General features: G+C 39.7%; 1 protein-coding gene across 1 annotated transcript in view; it reads left to right on the forward strand.

Annotated features, from left to right (window-relative positions):
• pemt (phosphatidylethanolamine N-methyltransferase) overlaps window positions 1-18997 on the forward strand; it is a 75392-nt gene that overhangs the window by 45898 nt on the left and 10497 nt on the right. Inside the window, exon 5 of the mRNA XM_085361215.1 lies at window positions 6484-6595. Coding sequence (XP_085217341.1) covers window positions 6484-6595 — 112 coding nt within the window. The remainder of the gene's footprint in view (window positions 1-6483; window positions 6596-18997) is intronic.

An 18997-nucleotide genomic window follows, 5' to 3' on the forward strand; every position in this document is an offset into this window, starting at 1 on the left:
GTGTGGGGAGACGTTGACATGCAGAATTTTAAACAGTGTTATTATGGCAGTGGATGACCTTTCAGCTGGTGGAATAAATATGTGGTATTGCTACCCTTAGCAGCAATAGTTTTACGGCATGTTTTGCAAATTTCTGCAATTTGTTCTGCATCCTCCTTGTGAAATCAACACACATGCTCAGCGCAGTGCGCCAGGTAGAAACTTTTCCGGGTGGGAAGGGGGGATTACATGCAGACAGCTTAATATTCGCAATTTATACTCGATGATTACAAAAAATCGAAGTGCAAGACAAGAGTGACAAGGAAAATGTGGTGGCTACTCTATGATTGCCTTGATGTTTTTCGCGTTCAGAGACTAGTTGCAGGTTAGTTGCAGTGACCAACGGTTCACCAGGAGGTTATGCTTGCAACATCCTCAAACTTTGAATGACCACTTTCCATTTGCTTTGTAAGCACTGTCAAACAGAGAGGTGAAGGTTTTCAAATAATTGCTGTCTACTTCATAAGTGCCGACAGATTGACAACATTTTGCAGTCAACCTCAGTCGATTTGGGGGCCCATTTTACACAAGTTGCATTCATCAGCACAAACTAACTGTATGCTGGTTCTGTTCCTATTGAGGCTTTACAGCCACTACCCACATGATGCTAACTTGTCCACCATTTTGCATGTGTGATAATTACGATGACAATGTAGAATCAGATAAATAAGGCCCCAGACACAGAGGCCTACAAACAAGTCTGCATCCATCTGACAACCACTGGGGCATGAGGGTAAAATGTATACGCCCTGACCAATTCTGAGTGGGTAATGGTAATTGATGGCACTTGCTGGGAAAATCAAATGATTGCACACAGGTCTACAGTCCAGTCAGTGACACCCTGACAACCACCTGTCATTAGTGAAAAACATGTGGTTTGCAACTGGTTGGCAAAAACCTCCTTGCTTTGGTTGGTAGAATACTTTGAAGACAGCAGCTGACTGCAAGTAGTCTCAGACCTAGTTCCCATCTTTTAATCAACCATTTCCAAGGCAACAAGATTGCAGGTTCATTGCACACTGTCTCAATAATTTTGGTCACGGAGTGGTCTCAAACCACCATTTGTCTAGTGTGACTGCAGCATGAGATATACAGGGCAAAAACTATGAGGAGTTTTAAATGTTAATCAAATAATAAAGATCTTTGTATTCCTCCCAACTGTTTCCCAACTGATTAATCTGAATTAATTTGAAAATTTCTGTCTGTGTAAGTTTACATATATGTGTTTCACTCTTGAGATGATTTTAATTGTGTCGGTATGATCTCTATGTTCCACCATGTTCCCTTTGCCCTTCCACCCACATAAACAAACACATACTGAAGGACATAGCCTGTGGGTGTATGTTGTGTTTCAATGTCTTATATGCTCTATATTAATCCCCTTGAGTCACGGTGACCTGATGATTCAAATTGATGGCACAAGGTTAGAAACAAAGATCCAAACAAAATCAAATTACGCTCGGTGTTAACCTGTTGATTCTGATCACAGACCCACATCTTTAACCTCTAGACTACCACAGTTATTGCAGCTGCTTGTCCACCAAATCCAAATTTCCTAATTTCATAACCGTATTGAAACGACAGTGACGCAGGAGCTCTTAAATCTAAACGGGTTAACAGTAGTCACTTTGAAAGTCAAAAATTGAGGTTAGCATATTGTTCCGTCAGCCAGTTACAGCTGGTTTTCTATTCAAAACCAAGAAATTTGTTTATATAATCAAATTTATATAATTTTTTTTTTTATCCAACTCTACCTGTGGCGTTTAAATGAGCATACATTATGAAAATCGTTATATAACTTGGACACTTGGACACAATTCAGCAGGTCAGTGTTACCTACTGGAGTCTGCATGTAAGTGTATGTGTAAATATTTGTGTGTGTGGGTGTATGAGGAGGGTATAAGGGAAATATTAGAATTTTCATGCCCTGTTACATTTAATTCCCAAAATGGGTCAGAAAAAGTTCATGTGTGTGCAGTACTTCTTACGTAGTAGACCTTAAAGGGCTAACGTTACTTTGAGTGGTGACCTAGTTTAGCTGCTCTCACTAACATTTTACTCGCAGACATGCATTTGTTTAACAGACACCTCTATTTTATGGCAAAAGTATCAGAAAGACATGTCAAAATGGCTTTGACATTTAAACCTCTGAGGTCTAAGTGATTTTCAGTTTCTCCTGGTCATGAAACACTAAACCAGCTTCTTATCCTCTTATGAGATTTAAGCGTGCGAGGGAGTTTACTCAACCAGCCTAGATGTGTCTTGAGGACCTGGAGAGGGCATTCAACAGTCTTCTTTATACAGTCTTATTCACAAATGCCTTTGTGAATAAGATGTATTGGGCCTGTTGTTGGAGCTATGCAGTACAAATGTAGTGAGATCTTGATTCACATTTTAAGCAATAAGTCTTGGACTTCAAGCTGAGGGGCGGTAGGTGTCAGATTTGGTTGACAATGACTTCTAGCTTGTAAAGGACACAAAGTCTGAGGCCATGTCTCTCAGAATAGGCAGAGTGCCCACTCCGGGATAGGGACAGGTTTCTCTGTGTAATGTCTTCTCAGTTTCTTTAAATGAACAAACAGGATCGGGTCAATTTTATAGCAACAACTCCTTTTATTCAGCATCTGCATTTATGACAAAGGGCAACAAAGTGGGATGGCTAATTCTCGTGGACAGCCAGCGTGAGCCCTGTGTGAAAAGGCTCCAGAGTGTCTTTACTGGTAAAGTGGTCTCACAGAAAATTAACATCTAACTCAACATAAGGATGACATGTTACACTAGCTGTCAGATTTTTGTTAGAAACAGACTTGACAGGATATTTTCCTAATACTTGCATAAAGTACAAACAATATATGTTGCCATATTTACAATACTGTGTACAATATAATAGTATTACAAGTTCTAAGTTTGATAGCCACTCTTAAATGTACATATATACATATATATTAAGGGTGCAACGATACACAAAATTTACGGTTTGGTTCGATACTTTGGTGTCACAGTTCGATATTTTTTCGATACAAAAAAATGTTCATGCCTTTTTAATTTGTCATTTATTAAAATGATAATATATATTTTAACTCAAAAGTACAGTTTTTAAATTTAATGTTGCTGAAACAACAAAATAAATAAAATAAATCTATCTGATCGAGAAATCACTCATCGTTGGAAAAAGAGAGTTTATTACAGAGAAATGGCTCTTTCCAAAATAAAAGCTATACTATACGCTTCTTCTGGGCTATATTCTCAGCAGCATATTAAACATATCAGGTCCCCATAAGGAGAATCATGTGCTAACAGCTGTCTAAATGACTCGGCTAAAGTTTGTAGCATGCGTGCTTGTTGTTTTTGTCTGCTTCCACTTGTTTTTGCACTAGGATGATGTCCGCGTAAATGTGCAGTCATATTCGTTGTGTTCCCGCTAGTGCTGTCAGTGTAAATCTCGTTGAAATGACGTTAACGCCACAACACGGCAAATCTCCGTTAACGAGCTACCGCGGATCGCCCCGTGCATGGGGCTGGACGGCCAACACGTTAACGAGCTAACTGCGCTAACACACTAGCTCCCACCCATGTAATTGAGCATTGCGTGGCACATCCAACATACTGTTTTACTTTAGTCCATGAAGCGCTTACCTTCAGGGTCATACGTCACATGAAAACCAAAATAGTTCCAAACACTAGATGTGAATGAGGGTGGGGGAGGTTCAATTTGCCATGTTGCAAGGAGAGCTTAACTTCTGTCTCGCTAGCTTGCCCTGCGCTCTTCCTTCTGACGATGCTGTCTGTGTTGAGCGCTCAGTGGATCTGCGCTCGACAGTGCAGCCTAGGCGGAGTAGTCGAACGCAGATTCACTGAGCGCTCAACACAGACAGCATCGTCAGAAGGAAAGTTGATAAAATAAATTACAAATGTTGTATTGTTCGATACATATGCGTACCGAACCGAAAGCACTGTATCGAACGGTTCAATATCGATATGAATATCGTTGCACCCCTAATATATATATATATATATATTAGGGGTGCAACGATACACAAAATTCACGGTTCGGTTCGGTTCGATACTTTGGTGTCACGGTTCGATATTTTTTCGATACAAAAAAAATGTTCATGCATTTTTAATTTTTCATTTATTAAAATTATAAATTTATATTTTAACTCAAAAGTACAGTTTTTAAATTTAACCCTAACCCTTGTGCGTGTTTTTTATTTTGACAGCGAATGCGCACCTGCGGACCACTTATGTGCAGCCCTGGTTATATAGTTCGTCATATTGCAGCCACAGAAATTATTTTGTCCATGAAACCATAAAGCTGCACTTTCTTTTTGCCTTATAGTCTGATTTGTCATAACTTCTCCGTTTTGTGGTAAGCTTTTCTTTGGCTGTCACTTCTTCACCCTGACCTGTCTTATTTGGCTCAGCAGAACTAAAATATATATATCCTGCTGCTTTTACACACGCACTCACATAAGCTCAGCGATTCTCTGCGCAATCAACCTCTCACATGTTTAAGCTTGCTGTGGGAGATTTCACTTGTCATGTTTGCATAGTAAGCTAACGATTAATAAGACGATGTCAGAGGAATTGGTGCGCAAATTATCATCACTCACAGATCAGTGCTGTCGCTCTCTATACACAGTTCGCACGATTGCAAAGTGAAAGCAAAAAAACAAGCGCAAATTCAAACGCGATTTCAATATGTCATATATTGACAGTGGCTCACAGATGCCAATGACATAATTACCCAGCTACATTTCTGAAAGAATGCAAAAGCATTGACATATATTTTTCCTTCCTACAATAGCCCGACGGGCAGGGCAGAGATAGATTTTGGTAGCCCGACTGAAAAAAATCGCTAGCTCCAGGACGTCGGGCTAGCGATATTGAGGAATCACTCATCTTTGGAAAAGAGAGTTTATTACAGAGAAATGTCTCTTTCCAAAATAAAAGCTATACTATCCGCTTCTTCTGGGCTATATTCTCAGCAGCATAAGGAGAATCATGTGCTAACAGCTGTCTAAATGACTCGGCTAAAGTTAGTAGCATGCTTGTTGTTTTGGTCTTTGCACTAGGATGATGTCGGCGTAAATGTGCAGTCATATTCGTTGTGTTCCCACTAGTGCTTTCAGGTTAATCTCGTTGAAATGACCTTAACGCCACAACACGGCAAATCTCCGTTAACGAGCTACCGCCGATCGCCCCGTGTGTGGGGCTAGACAGCCAACACGTTAACGAGCTAACTGCGCTAACACACTAGTTCCCACCCATGTAATTGAGCATTGCATGGCACATCCAACATACTGTTTTACTTTAGTCCATGACTCGCTTACCTTCAGGGTCATACGTCACATGAAAACCAAAATAATTCCAAACGCCAGATCTGAATGAGGGTGGGGGAGGTCCATGTGTCTTGCTAGCTTGCCCTGCGCTCTTCCTTCTGACTGTGCTGTCTGTGTTGAGCGCTCAGTGGATCTGCGCTCGACAGTGCAGCCTATGCGGAGTAGTCGAACGCAGATTCACTGAGCGCTCAACACAGACAGCATCGTCGGAAGGAAAGTTGATAAAATAAATTGCAAATGTTGTATTGTTCGATACATATGCGTACCGAACCGAAAGCACTGTATCGAACGGTTCAATATCGATACGAATATCGTTGCACCCCTAAAATATATATATATATATATATATATATATATATATATATATATATATATATATATATATATATATATATATATATATATATATATATATATATGTTGCACCAGTAAATACAAAGCAGTGGCGCCAACCAGAAAATAGTCCCATTTGCAGTAACACATCTTTGTGAGGCCAGCTTTTAGGCACTAGTGTACTAGGAGGGAAGAAGAAAAACAAAATCACTGAGTGCCCATCAGTGGGTCTCATCTCTGACTAAGGCACTATGCTGCCATACACTTTGCTATGAAACAAAGTCCAAAGATTACACATGAAGTCATGCCCATAGAGTTGTATTGTTGACACCAGTAACAGCCAGGTGACGCACAGCACCCAGACACTGCAGCATTAACACAGCTGTGTCATGTTCCCGGCAGTGTATCCTCAGTCTGACTTTAGTGTTGTGTTGTTTTGTCAGGTACATGTCAAAAATCATCGTAGACTTGATAAGCAGGTCCAAAATCTGTCTGGTAGGATTGTGAAAACAAGACATCAGTTGATGGCATAGCAGAAACCATGGTAGCGCTGTGCAAGTCCAAAGGGCTTTGCTGACTGAATCCATGTCTACTAGGGACTAGTTGATAAGATGATGTAGAACTGAAATTTGGACAGTTTAGAAATGTTTTCTGCTTCTTGCCAAGTGCTACTGGGATGCACTCCAGTTTCCTGAATCACTGAAAAGAAAAAGAAACTGTCAGACTGAAGTTATGAAACACAGGTTTTGTCCTTTTATGTATTTTCCAGGTGACTACTTTGGCATTCTGATGGATGAGAAGGTAACAGGCTTTCCTTTCAACATCACAGAGAACCCAATGTACTGGGGCAGCACAGCTAACTACCTCGGCTTGGCACTCATGTAAGTGTGTGTGTGTGTGTGTGTGTGTGTGTGTGTGTGTGTGTGTGTTGGAGACTCTGTGTGTGACAGTAGAGGTCACTTTTATGGAAGTGATTAGCACAAGATGGAGAAAGGAAGAGATTTTGCTTAATAAGTTAGCAATATCTTTGTTTCAAATATAACCAGAGGAGTTTGTAGCGTGTTAATAAATGAGTCCCCTGATGTACGTCAAAAGTCGTTCTAAATAAAGCGAGAGCAGATAATAACCTGGAACCTAAAAATTTTAAATGTTTCTCAAGTTGCAAACTGCTCTTTGTAAATACAGTAAAAACTTTTACGTGTGCTTGTTTCTATGACAACTGTGACCAGGCTGCTGCTACGAGCTCAGCGTGTGCAGTTGCTAGGCAGGCACTCTCTTATTGAAGACCCAGCTGCCGAAAAGCTATTAGCCTCCCATTCTTCCTCTCATGGAGCTATACGGACTCCATTCCGAGTGTTGCCTCATCTTCACTCCATTTTCTGTTATGACAAATTTTAGCCCCATTTTCTCTTTGCTTTGGATTTAATTTGCACTCTATCCTCTATTCTCAGCTCTCGTCTCACTCCCACCTCTTTTCTCTATATCTCTCTCACTTGTGTTCATACAGTTGCTTTAACTCTATCTTTGATGCAACTTTATTATATATGCCGAAATATCATAGCATGCTCTGCCTCAGCCTGCTCTGTTCTGTTCAGAATACCCAATATCACATTGCCTGTCGATGGTCAGCAGGAAGCTATCTTTAGCAGTCATGTTCTTCAAGACTTCTCATCCAAAATAAGTTATTTTTGTTTTCATGTGAAGGGATCATTTGTAGTAATAAGCCCTAGAGAATGATCTGCTAACTTTGGCGGCGAGCGGATATGACAAAGGTATTGTAAAACTGCTACAGTGTCTACAAAAATGCGTCAACCGAAATGGCGATTATTTAGAAAAATAAATAAGTCTTCAAGCCTTAAAATGATGTCAATATTATGGAAAATAAATGGTTGTTTGTATTTCTAAAATGATAGGAGACCTTACTTTTGGGATTGCCCTCGTATTTTCCTTCAGGTTTATGACCGTGACTGTGTGCAATGATGATGCTGCTACAGCACTGGTACCAGAGGTTTGCAATGGAATGTTACAGTAACAGAAATTTGATTTTCAAGTGAAATGCAGTTGAATTTTTACATTTCTAATCATACAGTTCAGCTTAATTTAGACATGCGTGATGACTGTATTTAGAACCTACAAGTCCACGCTACTTTCTTACTCCATTGCCAGCATTTGTATCTGTGTGGGCTGTGTTCACAACACATGTAATTACATTTATGCGGTCATGGCATGGGTTTTTCCAAAAACAGCTAAAGTGCAGCTACAGTGTATTTAGTAAAAAAGTTACTAATGTTTATAAGTTTTAATTATTTGGTAGGGGGTTGGTGTCCTGATTGCCCTCATGACTTGGAAGAACAATTTTCAAAAGTTGTTACATTCTGATGGCATAGCGTTGGAGTTGCAGTCTGTATCATCATCATCATCATCTGTCACGACTTAGACCACATTAGTTCACCATACACAGAACACCAGCTGCTTAAAGAGCACTGAATATCAGATAGTACCCCTCTGTGACTCCCTCTTTTTCCTCACATTTTATAAGAACTAAGTAAATATAATTTGTTTTATTACAATTGTAAAATCCAGCTGATTAAAAAGTGTGGTGAATGCTGCTCTTTAGCTGCATCATTGACTGCAGTCATGTGTTATGCTTGTGAGATGGATTATTATTTCTTACTAAGAGAGAACAACAACACTGACTTTCAGAAGGTCACTCTCTGCTTCTGGCAAAATCACACAACTGTGCACTAGCCTGTTGCTTTATACAGCTGTGGTGCCTACTTTGGTGTGTATGTGGAGAGTGTCCCAGCAGAGGCAGTGTGTAATCATAAATCTCTGAAATGCAGCGTGAAGCAGTTTCACTGCTCCTACGTTTGTTTTCTCGTTTTGTCTTCATTATATTTTTGATCTTTGGTTAATAGTTTTTAGTTTTGTCATATTAGTCTGGTACTTGTTGAATTGATTTCTTGTTTCATATTCTAGTATATTGGAAGTTTTAGTTCTTATGATATTGATTCTAATGGTTATTCTACCATTTAACGTTTTGTGATCTCTTGTGTTCTGTTTAACACCTTGACTATTTTTAGTAGCAGTTTGTCTGCCTGTGCCTCCTTGTGTTTTGTTGTCACATTGGTCCTCTTGACATTGTTAACCATGTCTGTGTCAGTCTGTTTTGGTTATTTATTGTTTTACTTAGAATATCTGATGTATTTTGTGCCCTGATAGTTTTGCTTCCTCTCTTTGTCTTTCTCAGATTCTCCATATTGTTTTCACCTGTTGTTAAGTACTTTCATATGTGCTGCCCACCTGTTTGTCAATAAGCCCTCAAATATATATACCCTATATGGACAAAAATACCAGGCCACTAACAGACTAGACCTACAGGAGCTGCTAGTCTATGGAAACCAAGGTCATGAAGCTCCCATCCCACAGTGTTTCTGTTGAAGGTAATATCAGCAAAGGTCTGAGTCTGGAGAGCATTAGCAACTTTTCCACATTATCTGCCTCAGCACTGTGCGACCCCGATCTGTAGCTTTACTTTGTGGCTGAGTTGATGATAATTATTAAATAATTATTCACTGATCGCTTGAGAGTGTTTACTGGAGATTGTTGCCTGTCGCCAGGTGATATTGGTTACAAAAAGGTGTATGGGGTCGCACCAAAAACCTTCTCGTGATTGGTTTGCTTGCTAGCAGATCGCCGTGATTGCACATAGTTTCTTTGGAAAACACTGGCTTGTCTGCAAATACTTGCGAGCTTTTGATCAGGTAGTTGTGAAACTGTGAAGACTGTGACACAAAAGTAAATGTAACACTTTTTGAAATAAGTTGGCTTCAGTAGTGAAGCACAAGTTTTACTTGGAAAGCAAATGGTTTCCATTTCCATTTTCTGCTCCGTGGTAAGATAGTGAGCGCTCGTAGACCTTTCGGCAACTTCCATGTAGACTACAGGTAACTGGCAATCTGTTAGCAACCACAGCGATCAGGACATTGTCAGTTTGCACTTTCTTTGTGACCCATTTCATCCCAGGACAGCCTGCAACCTCCTGCAGTTTGGACAAAAGACATTTTTTCCAACCAGTTGTTAGCTACCACTGTGTGTCATTTCAATCATAGTTCATGCCATTCAGAATAAGAGGGAGTTGGGGTTTTTTTGTTTTTAAAATATGAGACATAATCAGAATCAGAATCAGAATCAGAATGGGTTTATTGCCAGATGTTGAGGTTTACAACATTAGGAAATTGCTGCGGTGCTAAACTGAGCATTGAAGCATTGGTGAAGAATATAAAAATGAGGCTTAGAAAGAAAGAACGGAATCTATTGGCAATAACTTGTGAATCATCCACTGTTTGACAAAAAGAAAGATCAATAAATGTGAACAGAGAGTGCAGGTGGTTCAACAAATGGCTCGATCAGACATACAGACTTTCATCTAAAAATTAGGGTGCTGAGCAGCATTCAACAAGTGGGGCACTCAGTACAGAAGACTATCCAGCATAAATCAATACAATGGAACAGCCTAGATCTATGCTTGTATTCCTCAGACTACTCAAATAGTGTTGGAAAGGGTTATTGCAGCTGATTTATCAAGTTACAATGTGAAGATAAAGAAAGGGAGATAAAATACGCAGATGGCTGATGGTTTTATCTTTCTATCTCAGTGATAATGTACAGTGCATCCAGACAGTATTCACAGCACTATCACAGAATCTTATTCCACAATGGATTACATTTATTTTCACCTAAAAATTCTGCACACTCCATACTCCATGAAGTGAAATACTTTTGCTTTAAATTCTTGCAAATTTATAAAAAAAATAAAAACAAAAATATAACACATTAATAAGTATTGACAGAATTGAACAATCGTTTTTTGAAGCACCTTTGGCAGCAATTACAGCCTCTATGAGTATGATGCTTGGTGCACCCGTTTCTAGGTATTTTCTCTCATTTTTCTTTGAACTGCTTTAAGCTCCATTAGATTAGATGGGCAACATTTGTGTGCAGCCATTTTTAGATTTCTCACAAGATATTTAATTGGGTTTCCACTCTGGACTCTGCCTGGATTACTCAAGGGTCTTCAGCAGAGTGGTCCCAAATCCACTCCTTTGTTATCTTGGCTGTGTGCTTAGGGTTTGTGGTTCAGAGTGCTCTGGGCCAGGTTGTCATCAAGGATGTCTCTGTACATTGCTGAATTCCTCTTTCCTGCAGCTGTGACTAGTCTCCCAGTTTGTACTGCCTAAAAACATCCCCACAGCATGATACTTCCACCACCATGCTTCACTGTAGGAACAGGTGACGAGTGGTGTCTGGTTTCCTCCAGACATGCCACTTGGCATTCAGGCCAAAGATGTTTGTTTCATCAGAGCAGAGAAATTTGTTTCTCATGGTCTTGGAGCCCTTTAGGTATCTTCTGGCAAAATCCAGGTGAGCTTCCATGTGCCTTTTACTGAGGAAATGCTTCCATCTGGCCACTTTGCCATTGTCTGATCAGTAGAGTTCTGCAGAAATGGTTGTCCCTTTGAAAGGTGGTCCTCTCTACACAGAGCAATTCTGGAGCTTTGTCAGAGTGACCATCAGGTTCTTGGTCACATCTCTGCCTGTGGCTCCTGATCACTCAGATTGGCTGAGCAGCCAGCTTTGGGAAAAGTTCTGATGATTCCAAACTTCTTCCTTCTACAGATGATAGAGGCCACTTTGACCACTGGGGGACCTTCAGTGCTGTATTAAGTTTTCTATACCCTTACCCACACCTGTGCCTCGATATAATCTTTCAGGGGTCAACAGTCCATTCCTTGGATTTGATGGCTTGGTTTGCACTTTGACATGCTCTGTCAGCTATGGCACCTTATATAGACGAGTCTTTTTTTGCTAAAGCATATAGTTAGGGCTGGACCAGGTGATCCTGAATCCTCCCTTAGTTATGCTGCAATAGACTTAGGCTGCCGGGGGATTCCCATGATGCATTGAGTTTTTCCTTTCCAGTCACCTTTCTCACTCACTATGTATTAATAGACCTCTCTGCATTGAATCATATCTGTTATTAACCTCTGTCTCTCTTCCACAGCATGTCTTTTATCCTGTCTTCCTTCTCTCACCCCAACCGGTCGCAGCAGATGGCCGCCCCTCCCTGAGCCTGGTTCTGCCGGAGGTTTCTTCCTGTTAAAAGGGAGTTTTTCCTTCCCACTGTCGCCAAAGTGCTTGCTCATAGGGGGTCATATGATTGTTGGGTTTTTCTCTGTATCTATGAAGCGCCTTGAGGCGACTTTTGTTGTGATTTGGCGCTATATAAATAAAATTGAATTGAATTGAATTGAATTGAGCATTTTCAAATCATGTCCAATCAACTGAATTTGCCACAGACGGACTCACATGCACATCAAGCACTTGAGCTCAGTTTTGAGTGTCATGTTATAAAGACTGTCAATGGCTATCTACTTGTTATATTGTTGTTTTTTATTTTTGATAAATTTGTAAGGAAACCAATACTAGCTTTTTTCACTTTGGTGATGGGGTATTGGGCATAGAATTTAAGGTGAAAAATGAATTTACCGTAATTGTCGGGCTATAAGCCGCTACTTTTTGCACAAGCTTTGAACCCTGCGGCTTTTAGTCAGGTGCGGCTTTTCTATGGATTTTCCATGATTTTTGTCATATCGTAAGACGATTTGTTTTGTTTGTTTCGCTGTTGTACGGCACTACGTTGCCTGGCGGAAGGATCGGGGTTCAAGAGTGGTATGTTAGTCACATGTCCGTCCGCCAGGCAACGTAGTGCCGTACGAAGTAGCGCGAAAAACAAACTTCAAATTAACGCTACGCATTCAGCGGGAGGCGTGGATGACGAGCGGCGATAAACTTGCGAAAAGCAAGTTATGCCCAACTCCACCGGTGGATTCTGACAGCGTGGAAAAGTGCGAAAACATCCACGATCACCAACGGATTTTGAAGGGCTGGACTGCTGCATGATGGAGAGGAGGACACCGCCACGGCCCTTCTGAGGGTGTTCGACTCTGACACTGACAACGAGGATTTCTTTGGTTTTGAAAGTGACAACGAAGGAGAGAAGCGGAGAGTGGATGACGAAGCCATCCTGAGCCTGTTCGTTTCCGACATTGGAGAAGAGGACTTTGGTGGTTTTAGAGCGCAGGAAGAAGAGAAAGATGGTGAATGACTGACTTTTCTTCTTGTTAAAGCCGTGTCACTGCACCTGAGCCTAAAAGGTAGTCCGAATCTATTTTTCTGGTGTGCTGTAGGTTACTGTTATGTACTACATGTGCAAATATGTACCCATAACTTGTTTTTCAAAATATTAATAAAAGGGGTGTGTCTCCAAACAGCCATCTCTTTCCTGACAATTCCCTTTGTGCATATTCTCTTACATATGATAAGTCAACATTGAAACACCTGCGGCTTTTAGTCAGGTGCGGCTAATGTATGTACAAAACAGGATTTTCCCCTGATTTTAGCTTGTGCGGCTAATATTCAGGTGCGCTTTGTAGTCCGGGAAATACGGTAATCCATTTTGGAAGAAGACTGTAACATAACAAAATGTGGAACAAATGAAGCACTGTGAATACTGTCCAGAAGCACTGTATTATATTTCTAAAGGTATTGTTGATCCACTAAAAGCCATTTCCACATGATATAAAATTCTTGAAGAATTTATGATGTGAAGTGACACCTTTGTCACTTTCATTTGCTTTAATAAATTTTTCATCTACATATGCGTCATATCTGCTTCAAAGAAATGACCTGATAAAGACTTATCAGAGATGATACTCATGCAAGTGCAATATCCCATTAAGAATGCTTCTCTTTCTTATTATGTAGAGAGGAGAATGTGCCAAATAAACATTTCTGTTATCTCCCACCTCCACATGAGCTGTCAATCATAGGTAAGATAATTGCACTATTTTAAAGTGCTGTTCAATTAAAATGGTGATATTGTGTGACTGTCTGACTCACTAGATTTTTGCTTAGGCTGTAACCTCTGTGAATCTTTCCTTTAAACCCACATATCGTCATCAACCGGCTAACCTGAGACCGGAGAATGTTTTCTGTTCTCCTCATTTCTTCAAAGGTTATACCAATTACTGCTTGGGTGTATTTTACAGAATTCCAGCCCAACATGGTACTTGATTTTGATGTCCTCCGGTGATCTGTAATAAGGCTATGAAGTATATAAGTGGATGGTCAGTGCTAAGCTTTTTTTAAATGGCTATTTTAGGTCAGATTATAGTATAAATTGGACCCAGAGAGACACACAGACTCTGACATTCACTTTTTTCTCCTCATCTCGAAATTTTTGCTCAGACATCTAAAGTGTATTTTTAATTCTATGAGTTGCTCAAATATGCTGTGAATTGTTAAAACTCATGTTTACCATTGTTTTTTTAGTTCATTTGTTTGTTTGTTTTCAGAGACCTGATTTGGCTGAGAGGTTATAATGCTAAGATATCAGTTAAGCTGATTTAGCTTAGTTTACCGAGTCCATCCACAGACTGGAGTTTGGAACTGTAGCCTCTGGTTTATAGATTTAACTGGTAATTGTGTGACAGTAGGTTTCATGTAATTTTACAGAGTGACAAGAAAGTAATGTAACGAGTAAATTTACTTTCTCCAGAGAGTAATTAAGTAAGTAATTAGTAATGTGTAATACATTACCCAGTAGTGACCACACTTGAATGCAGAGATTTTAGCATGTTTGCTAACTGGAGTGTTCATGTGCACACAAGCACGATGCCACAGACGTCCCAGCAGTCTGCCTTCATCAGGATGAAATAGGATGAAATGTTAATATTAATATTCTTGTTAATACTTGAAATCTTGATTTAAAGCCAGATAGCAAAACAATGCTAATTAGCAAATATTATCATGCTACATACTTAAGCTAAGGTAGCAATGTGCTGAAAGTAAACATGATAGCTTCGTCATTCACAGCCTGTTAGAACACCTGTTCTTCAAAGGTCACCACCACAATAAACTGCTCTCGTACATCTGTTGTGACATGATGGAGGTACTGTAGAGTACTGGATCCCATTTCAGATTTCTATTTAGAGGAGTCCAACCCAAGGTTTTTTGACAGTCATCACTGGCTTTGTAAGACTCTCGTGTTTGTATGGGACCACCAAATATCACCACATTACAAATCTTTTTTCAGTCATATGCCTGTTAGTTAGCACATTCTTTTTCTGTTGTTTAACAGTGGTCAGCAAAAAAATCAAGTTATGAAATGTTCTCTTTGTATAACTTGACTATGAAGGAGCTTCACAAAGCTGCTAACCTGAATGTAATATAGTTTATTTGTTATAGTAACCCATATTTCAAAATAAAATCAGCCTTTGTTGACTTGACATCTTGACGTCGATTGCAGCCACATCACTCAGGGACTAGCTAAGTAGCCTATTCCTAGATCAATACTCATTAACCCATATTTTCCCAGGCTGAGGTCTATCCAGGAACAGTGTCTGCCAATGAAAATCAATGAGAGCCAGAGAGATGAGTGTGTGACCTAAATATTCCTGCAGACTGAAGGTTTCATTTTCAGTGTGCAAACTGTATAATACACATGCAGTCTGTCAGTTACATCTTATTCATGTTACAATTTTTATAGCAAAGTACTAATACTTTTACTTCTTCCTCAACTGTGAGCTGAGGAGCAAGTTGTTGTTTTTCTTTTACATTTAAATTTATTCTTTTTTTAAAAGAAACGCTAACTTTTAGGACGACGCAGGGTTGTCCAAACTTATGCCAAAGAAGGATTAGCACATCTGCAGCCTGCTTCATACACAGAGCACATATGGAATCGCTCACACAGACTGTGCACATTCATATTCATAAACAATACTTCCAATGAGATTTAGCTAACAGCATGTCGAGCGAGACTTACAGATGGACTGAATATAATATGCTGCGATTATTCAAATATAGCATTCATTTATTCAGACATTTAACTCACAGCAAACTGACAACTGCTGTCTCATTGAATCGTATGCTTCAGAGATCACCATTGTTTCATATAAATCATCTAACATTCTGTCTCAGAATAGGAAGCCAGACAGCTAAAAGGTCATGAACTACTAATAAGAAATATCCTGCTTCTTTTTCTAGAGCAGTTTCAATCACAAAAATGGGATGAATATAACACTGCGTCATACCAATAAATGGCGATGATGTTCCGGTGTGGCATAAGGAGTTTTGGGGGGGGGTTTTTTGTAATTATGACAGTTTGTTATATGGGTCAGTGTTAAATAGAAATTTACACAAGGTCTACTGACTCACCCTGTCAGATTGGTCTGTCGCAATCAGTGGGCCTCACAGAAGCCAGTGTCGTGTGTCAAATTTGAAGCTGGGGAAAGATGTGAATCAAATGTAATCCCAGTTATTACTAAACTGACACAGAAATTTAAAGTCACGGGAGAGCTGTTGTTGCTCTCATCTTCTTGCATTAAGCATACAACATAAACCTTACTGGGTTACTACTATTAATGACTAACATACAACACAAGTAATGTGGCTATGCCCCACATCCATATTTTCCCTTATAGGACTTTATGACTTAAATTTGTATTTTCAACTCCTGCTTGTTTCGGGTTTTGAGAAGGACTAAAATGTGATGCCTAGAAAACTGGATCAGAGTAGTGATGGTAAATTCGATTCTTTTTACTGAATCGAGTTTGAATGAGTCACTCACCAAAGTGAATCGTTTTTTGAGTCATTTGAGTCACTGAGTCATTTGCCCAGAGAGTGCAAAAAATTTACATTTTCACTCAAACTTAATTTGTTTCTCTTTTCATGTAAATCCTACTGCTAAGATGAGTGATTGAAAAAGAAAAACAACTATTTTTATAGAGCAAAAAAATTAAGATTTCTAAAGGGAACATTTATTTTATTTTATTTTATTTTATGTTATTAGTATTTTCCTCAAATGTGTCAAATATATATTGTGAGTGATTCGTTCATGATTTGCACATTACTGGATCACTAAAGTGTCTGTTTGTGCTGCCAACCTAACTAAACAATTTTTCTGCCTTCATCTTCATCTTTTTGTGATAAACATGTTTTCTGATGGTGTTGGCCTCTTTCAGCAGTCTTATCACTTCAGACGTGCTTCTCCAGTCCCAGTATTAATTGGGGTTTGCTATTAGACCACACTTTGATATGCAGACTGGAGATGCTAGGAATCTGGCTGACTTAATGATTAGTGAATAACCGACTCTACCTGGGGCGATCGTGGCTCAAGAGTTCGGAGTTCGCCTTGTAATCGGAAGGTTGCCGGTTCGGCCCCGGCTCCGACAGTCTTGGTCGTTGTGTCCTTGGGCAAGACACTTCACCTGTTGCCCTACTGGTGGTGGTCAGAGGGCCCGGTGGCACCAGTGTCCGGCAACCTCGCCTCTGTCAGTGCGCCCCAGGGTGGCTGTGGCTACAATGTAGCTTGCCATCACTAGTGTGTGAATGTGTGTTTGAATGGGTGGATGACTGGTTGTGTAAAGCGCTTTGGGGTCCTTAGGGACTAATAAAGCGCTATACAAATACAGGCCATTTACCATTTACCTACGCTTATATTTTGGAGAAAGGCAAAACAGCTTTTTTGGGAAAAATTTTAATAATTTTTGCTGCATGTTTGATGTCTGATTACTGTTTCTGATTGCCAAGACTTGAAATCAATTTAATAGCAACAGAAATTACATATTCTGATTGCACAGGGTTAGAATTGGGGTTAAGGTTATATTGACACTGACAGCCAAGACTGCACCCAGCAACTCACTAGTGAAACATGTGTGTCTCCCAACTAGGTTAGTGGTTGCTGGAGGTTGCTGGCAGTTGCTGTCAAACTGATTACTAAAACCTTTGTCAAGTAGACCTAAAGACTGGTTATTGACCCTACCACCCTGAGGGAAAAGTGTGTCTTCTGTGGACTCTGAGGTTGCTGGAAGTGTCACGAGTGTAAAGTTGGTTACAGAGATTTTAATCGTGCTGCATCAAAACCTTCCCTGCCGATAGCTAGCAGTTTTCAGCATTTGTCAGCAGTGTTGGTCAAGTTACTTGAAAAAAGTAATCAGTAACTAATTACTGATTACTTCCCCAAAAAAGTAATCCCGTTACTTTACTGATTACTTATTTTCAAAAGTAATTAATTACTTAGTTACTTAGTTACTTTTTAAAAACACGATTTACAACCTGAAGAGGTGATAAAGTGATAGATCTTTCAGCCCAATTCTACTTTTTCTGCATAATCCATCATACAAAATGTAATCAAATGGAAAAGTCTCTTTTTTTAACTTGTTTTATCAGTTTTAATCTTTTAACTTTATGCATCAAGCAAAAATTTAATTATATGCAACATTCTCTGACTTGAAGAAATTAGTTTAACATTTAAACCTATTTTCGACACATTCCAGCACATAAAATAAAATATTTTTTGTGTTTACACTCACTCTTTCAAATAGATGCAAGTAAAGTAAAGTCAAAGACTCAGTAGTCCTGTTGCTCTATTTTCACCTGTAAAGCAGGAGTAGGGCAGGCGGAGGTTTACCCTGGTGCAGGTGTGCCGCGGTCAGTTGAAGAATCCGCGAGTTTCTCTGTGAGTTTCCCATTACGTCATGGCGCACTCGGTGCTTGCTTGGAAGTTTAGGGGGGGTTTTTTCGCTGTAAAAAGTTTTCTTCCCACGCACAACGGACGCTAATGTTTTTGTCACTTTTTATGGAATCAAACTCAAGATAAGGTCAGTACTTCCATGCTTTAAACGCTGCACGCTCATACTCTCTCTCACAATCGATATATGATTCATTGTTGATCTGCACACAGCTGTTGTCACCAACGGCGCACTCGCTTACGTCACTGTCATGAGACATTCTCGCAAAAAAATCACGGTTTTAGTAACGCAGTAACGCAGCGTTCCTACGGGAAAGTAACGGTAATCTATTTACCGTTTTTGCAATAGTAATCCCTTACTTTACTCGTTACTTGAAAAAAGTAACCAGATTACACTAACGCGTTACAAGTAACTCGTTACTGCCCATCTCTGTTTGTCAGAAGTTTGCAAGAAAGATGCCAACTTGTCTTCAAGTACAAACTTCTCACCAAGCGGTGGGGGAATTGTAAAAAGTGCAACACATTCAAGAAACCTTTCACCTTCAAAGTAAAAGTTGTGCATTTTAAAATGTTGGCTACAGAAGTAAGGCACAACTTTTACTCAAAAATCATTTTACATGAACATTCTTCATTTTCTGTTTGGGTTGCACTTTTTCAAGTTTCACTACAGCTCAGATAGCAAGTGGTGAGT

Source organism: Diplotaxodon limnothrissa, linkage group LG8 (assembly GCF_057381915.1).
Source record: "Diplotaxodon limnothrissa isolate DT_005_m linkage group LG8, D_limnothrissa_male_GT1.1, whole genome shotgun sequence".
NCBI classification, from domain to species: domain Eukaryota; kingdom Metazoa; phylum Chordata; class Actinopteri; order Cichliformes; family Cichlidae; genus Diplotaxodon; species Diplotaxodon limnothrissa.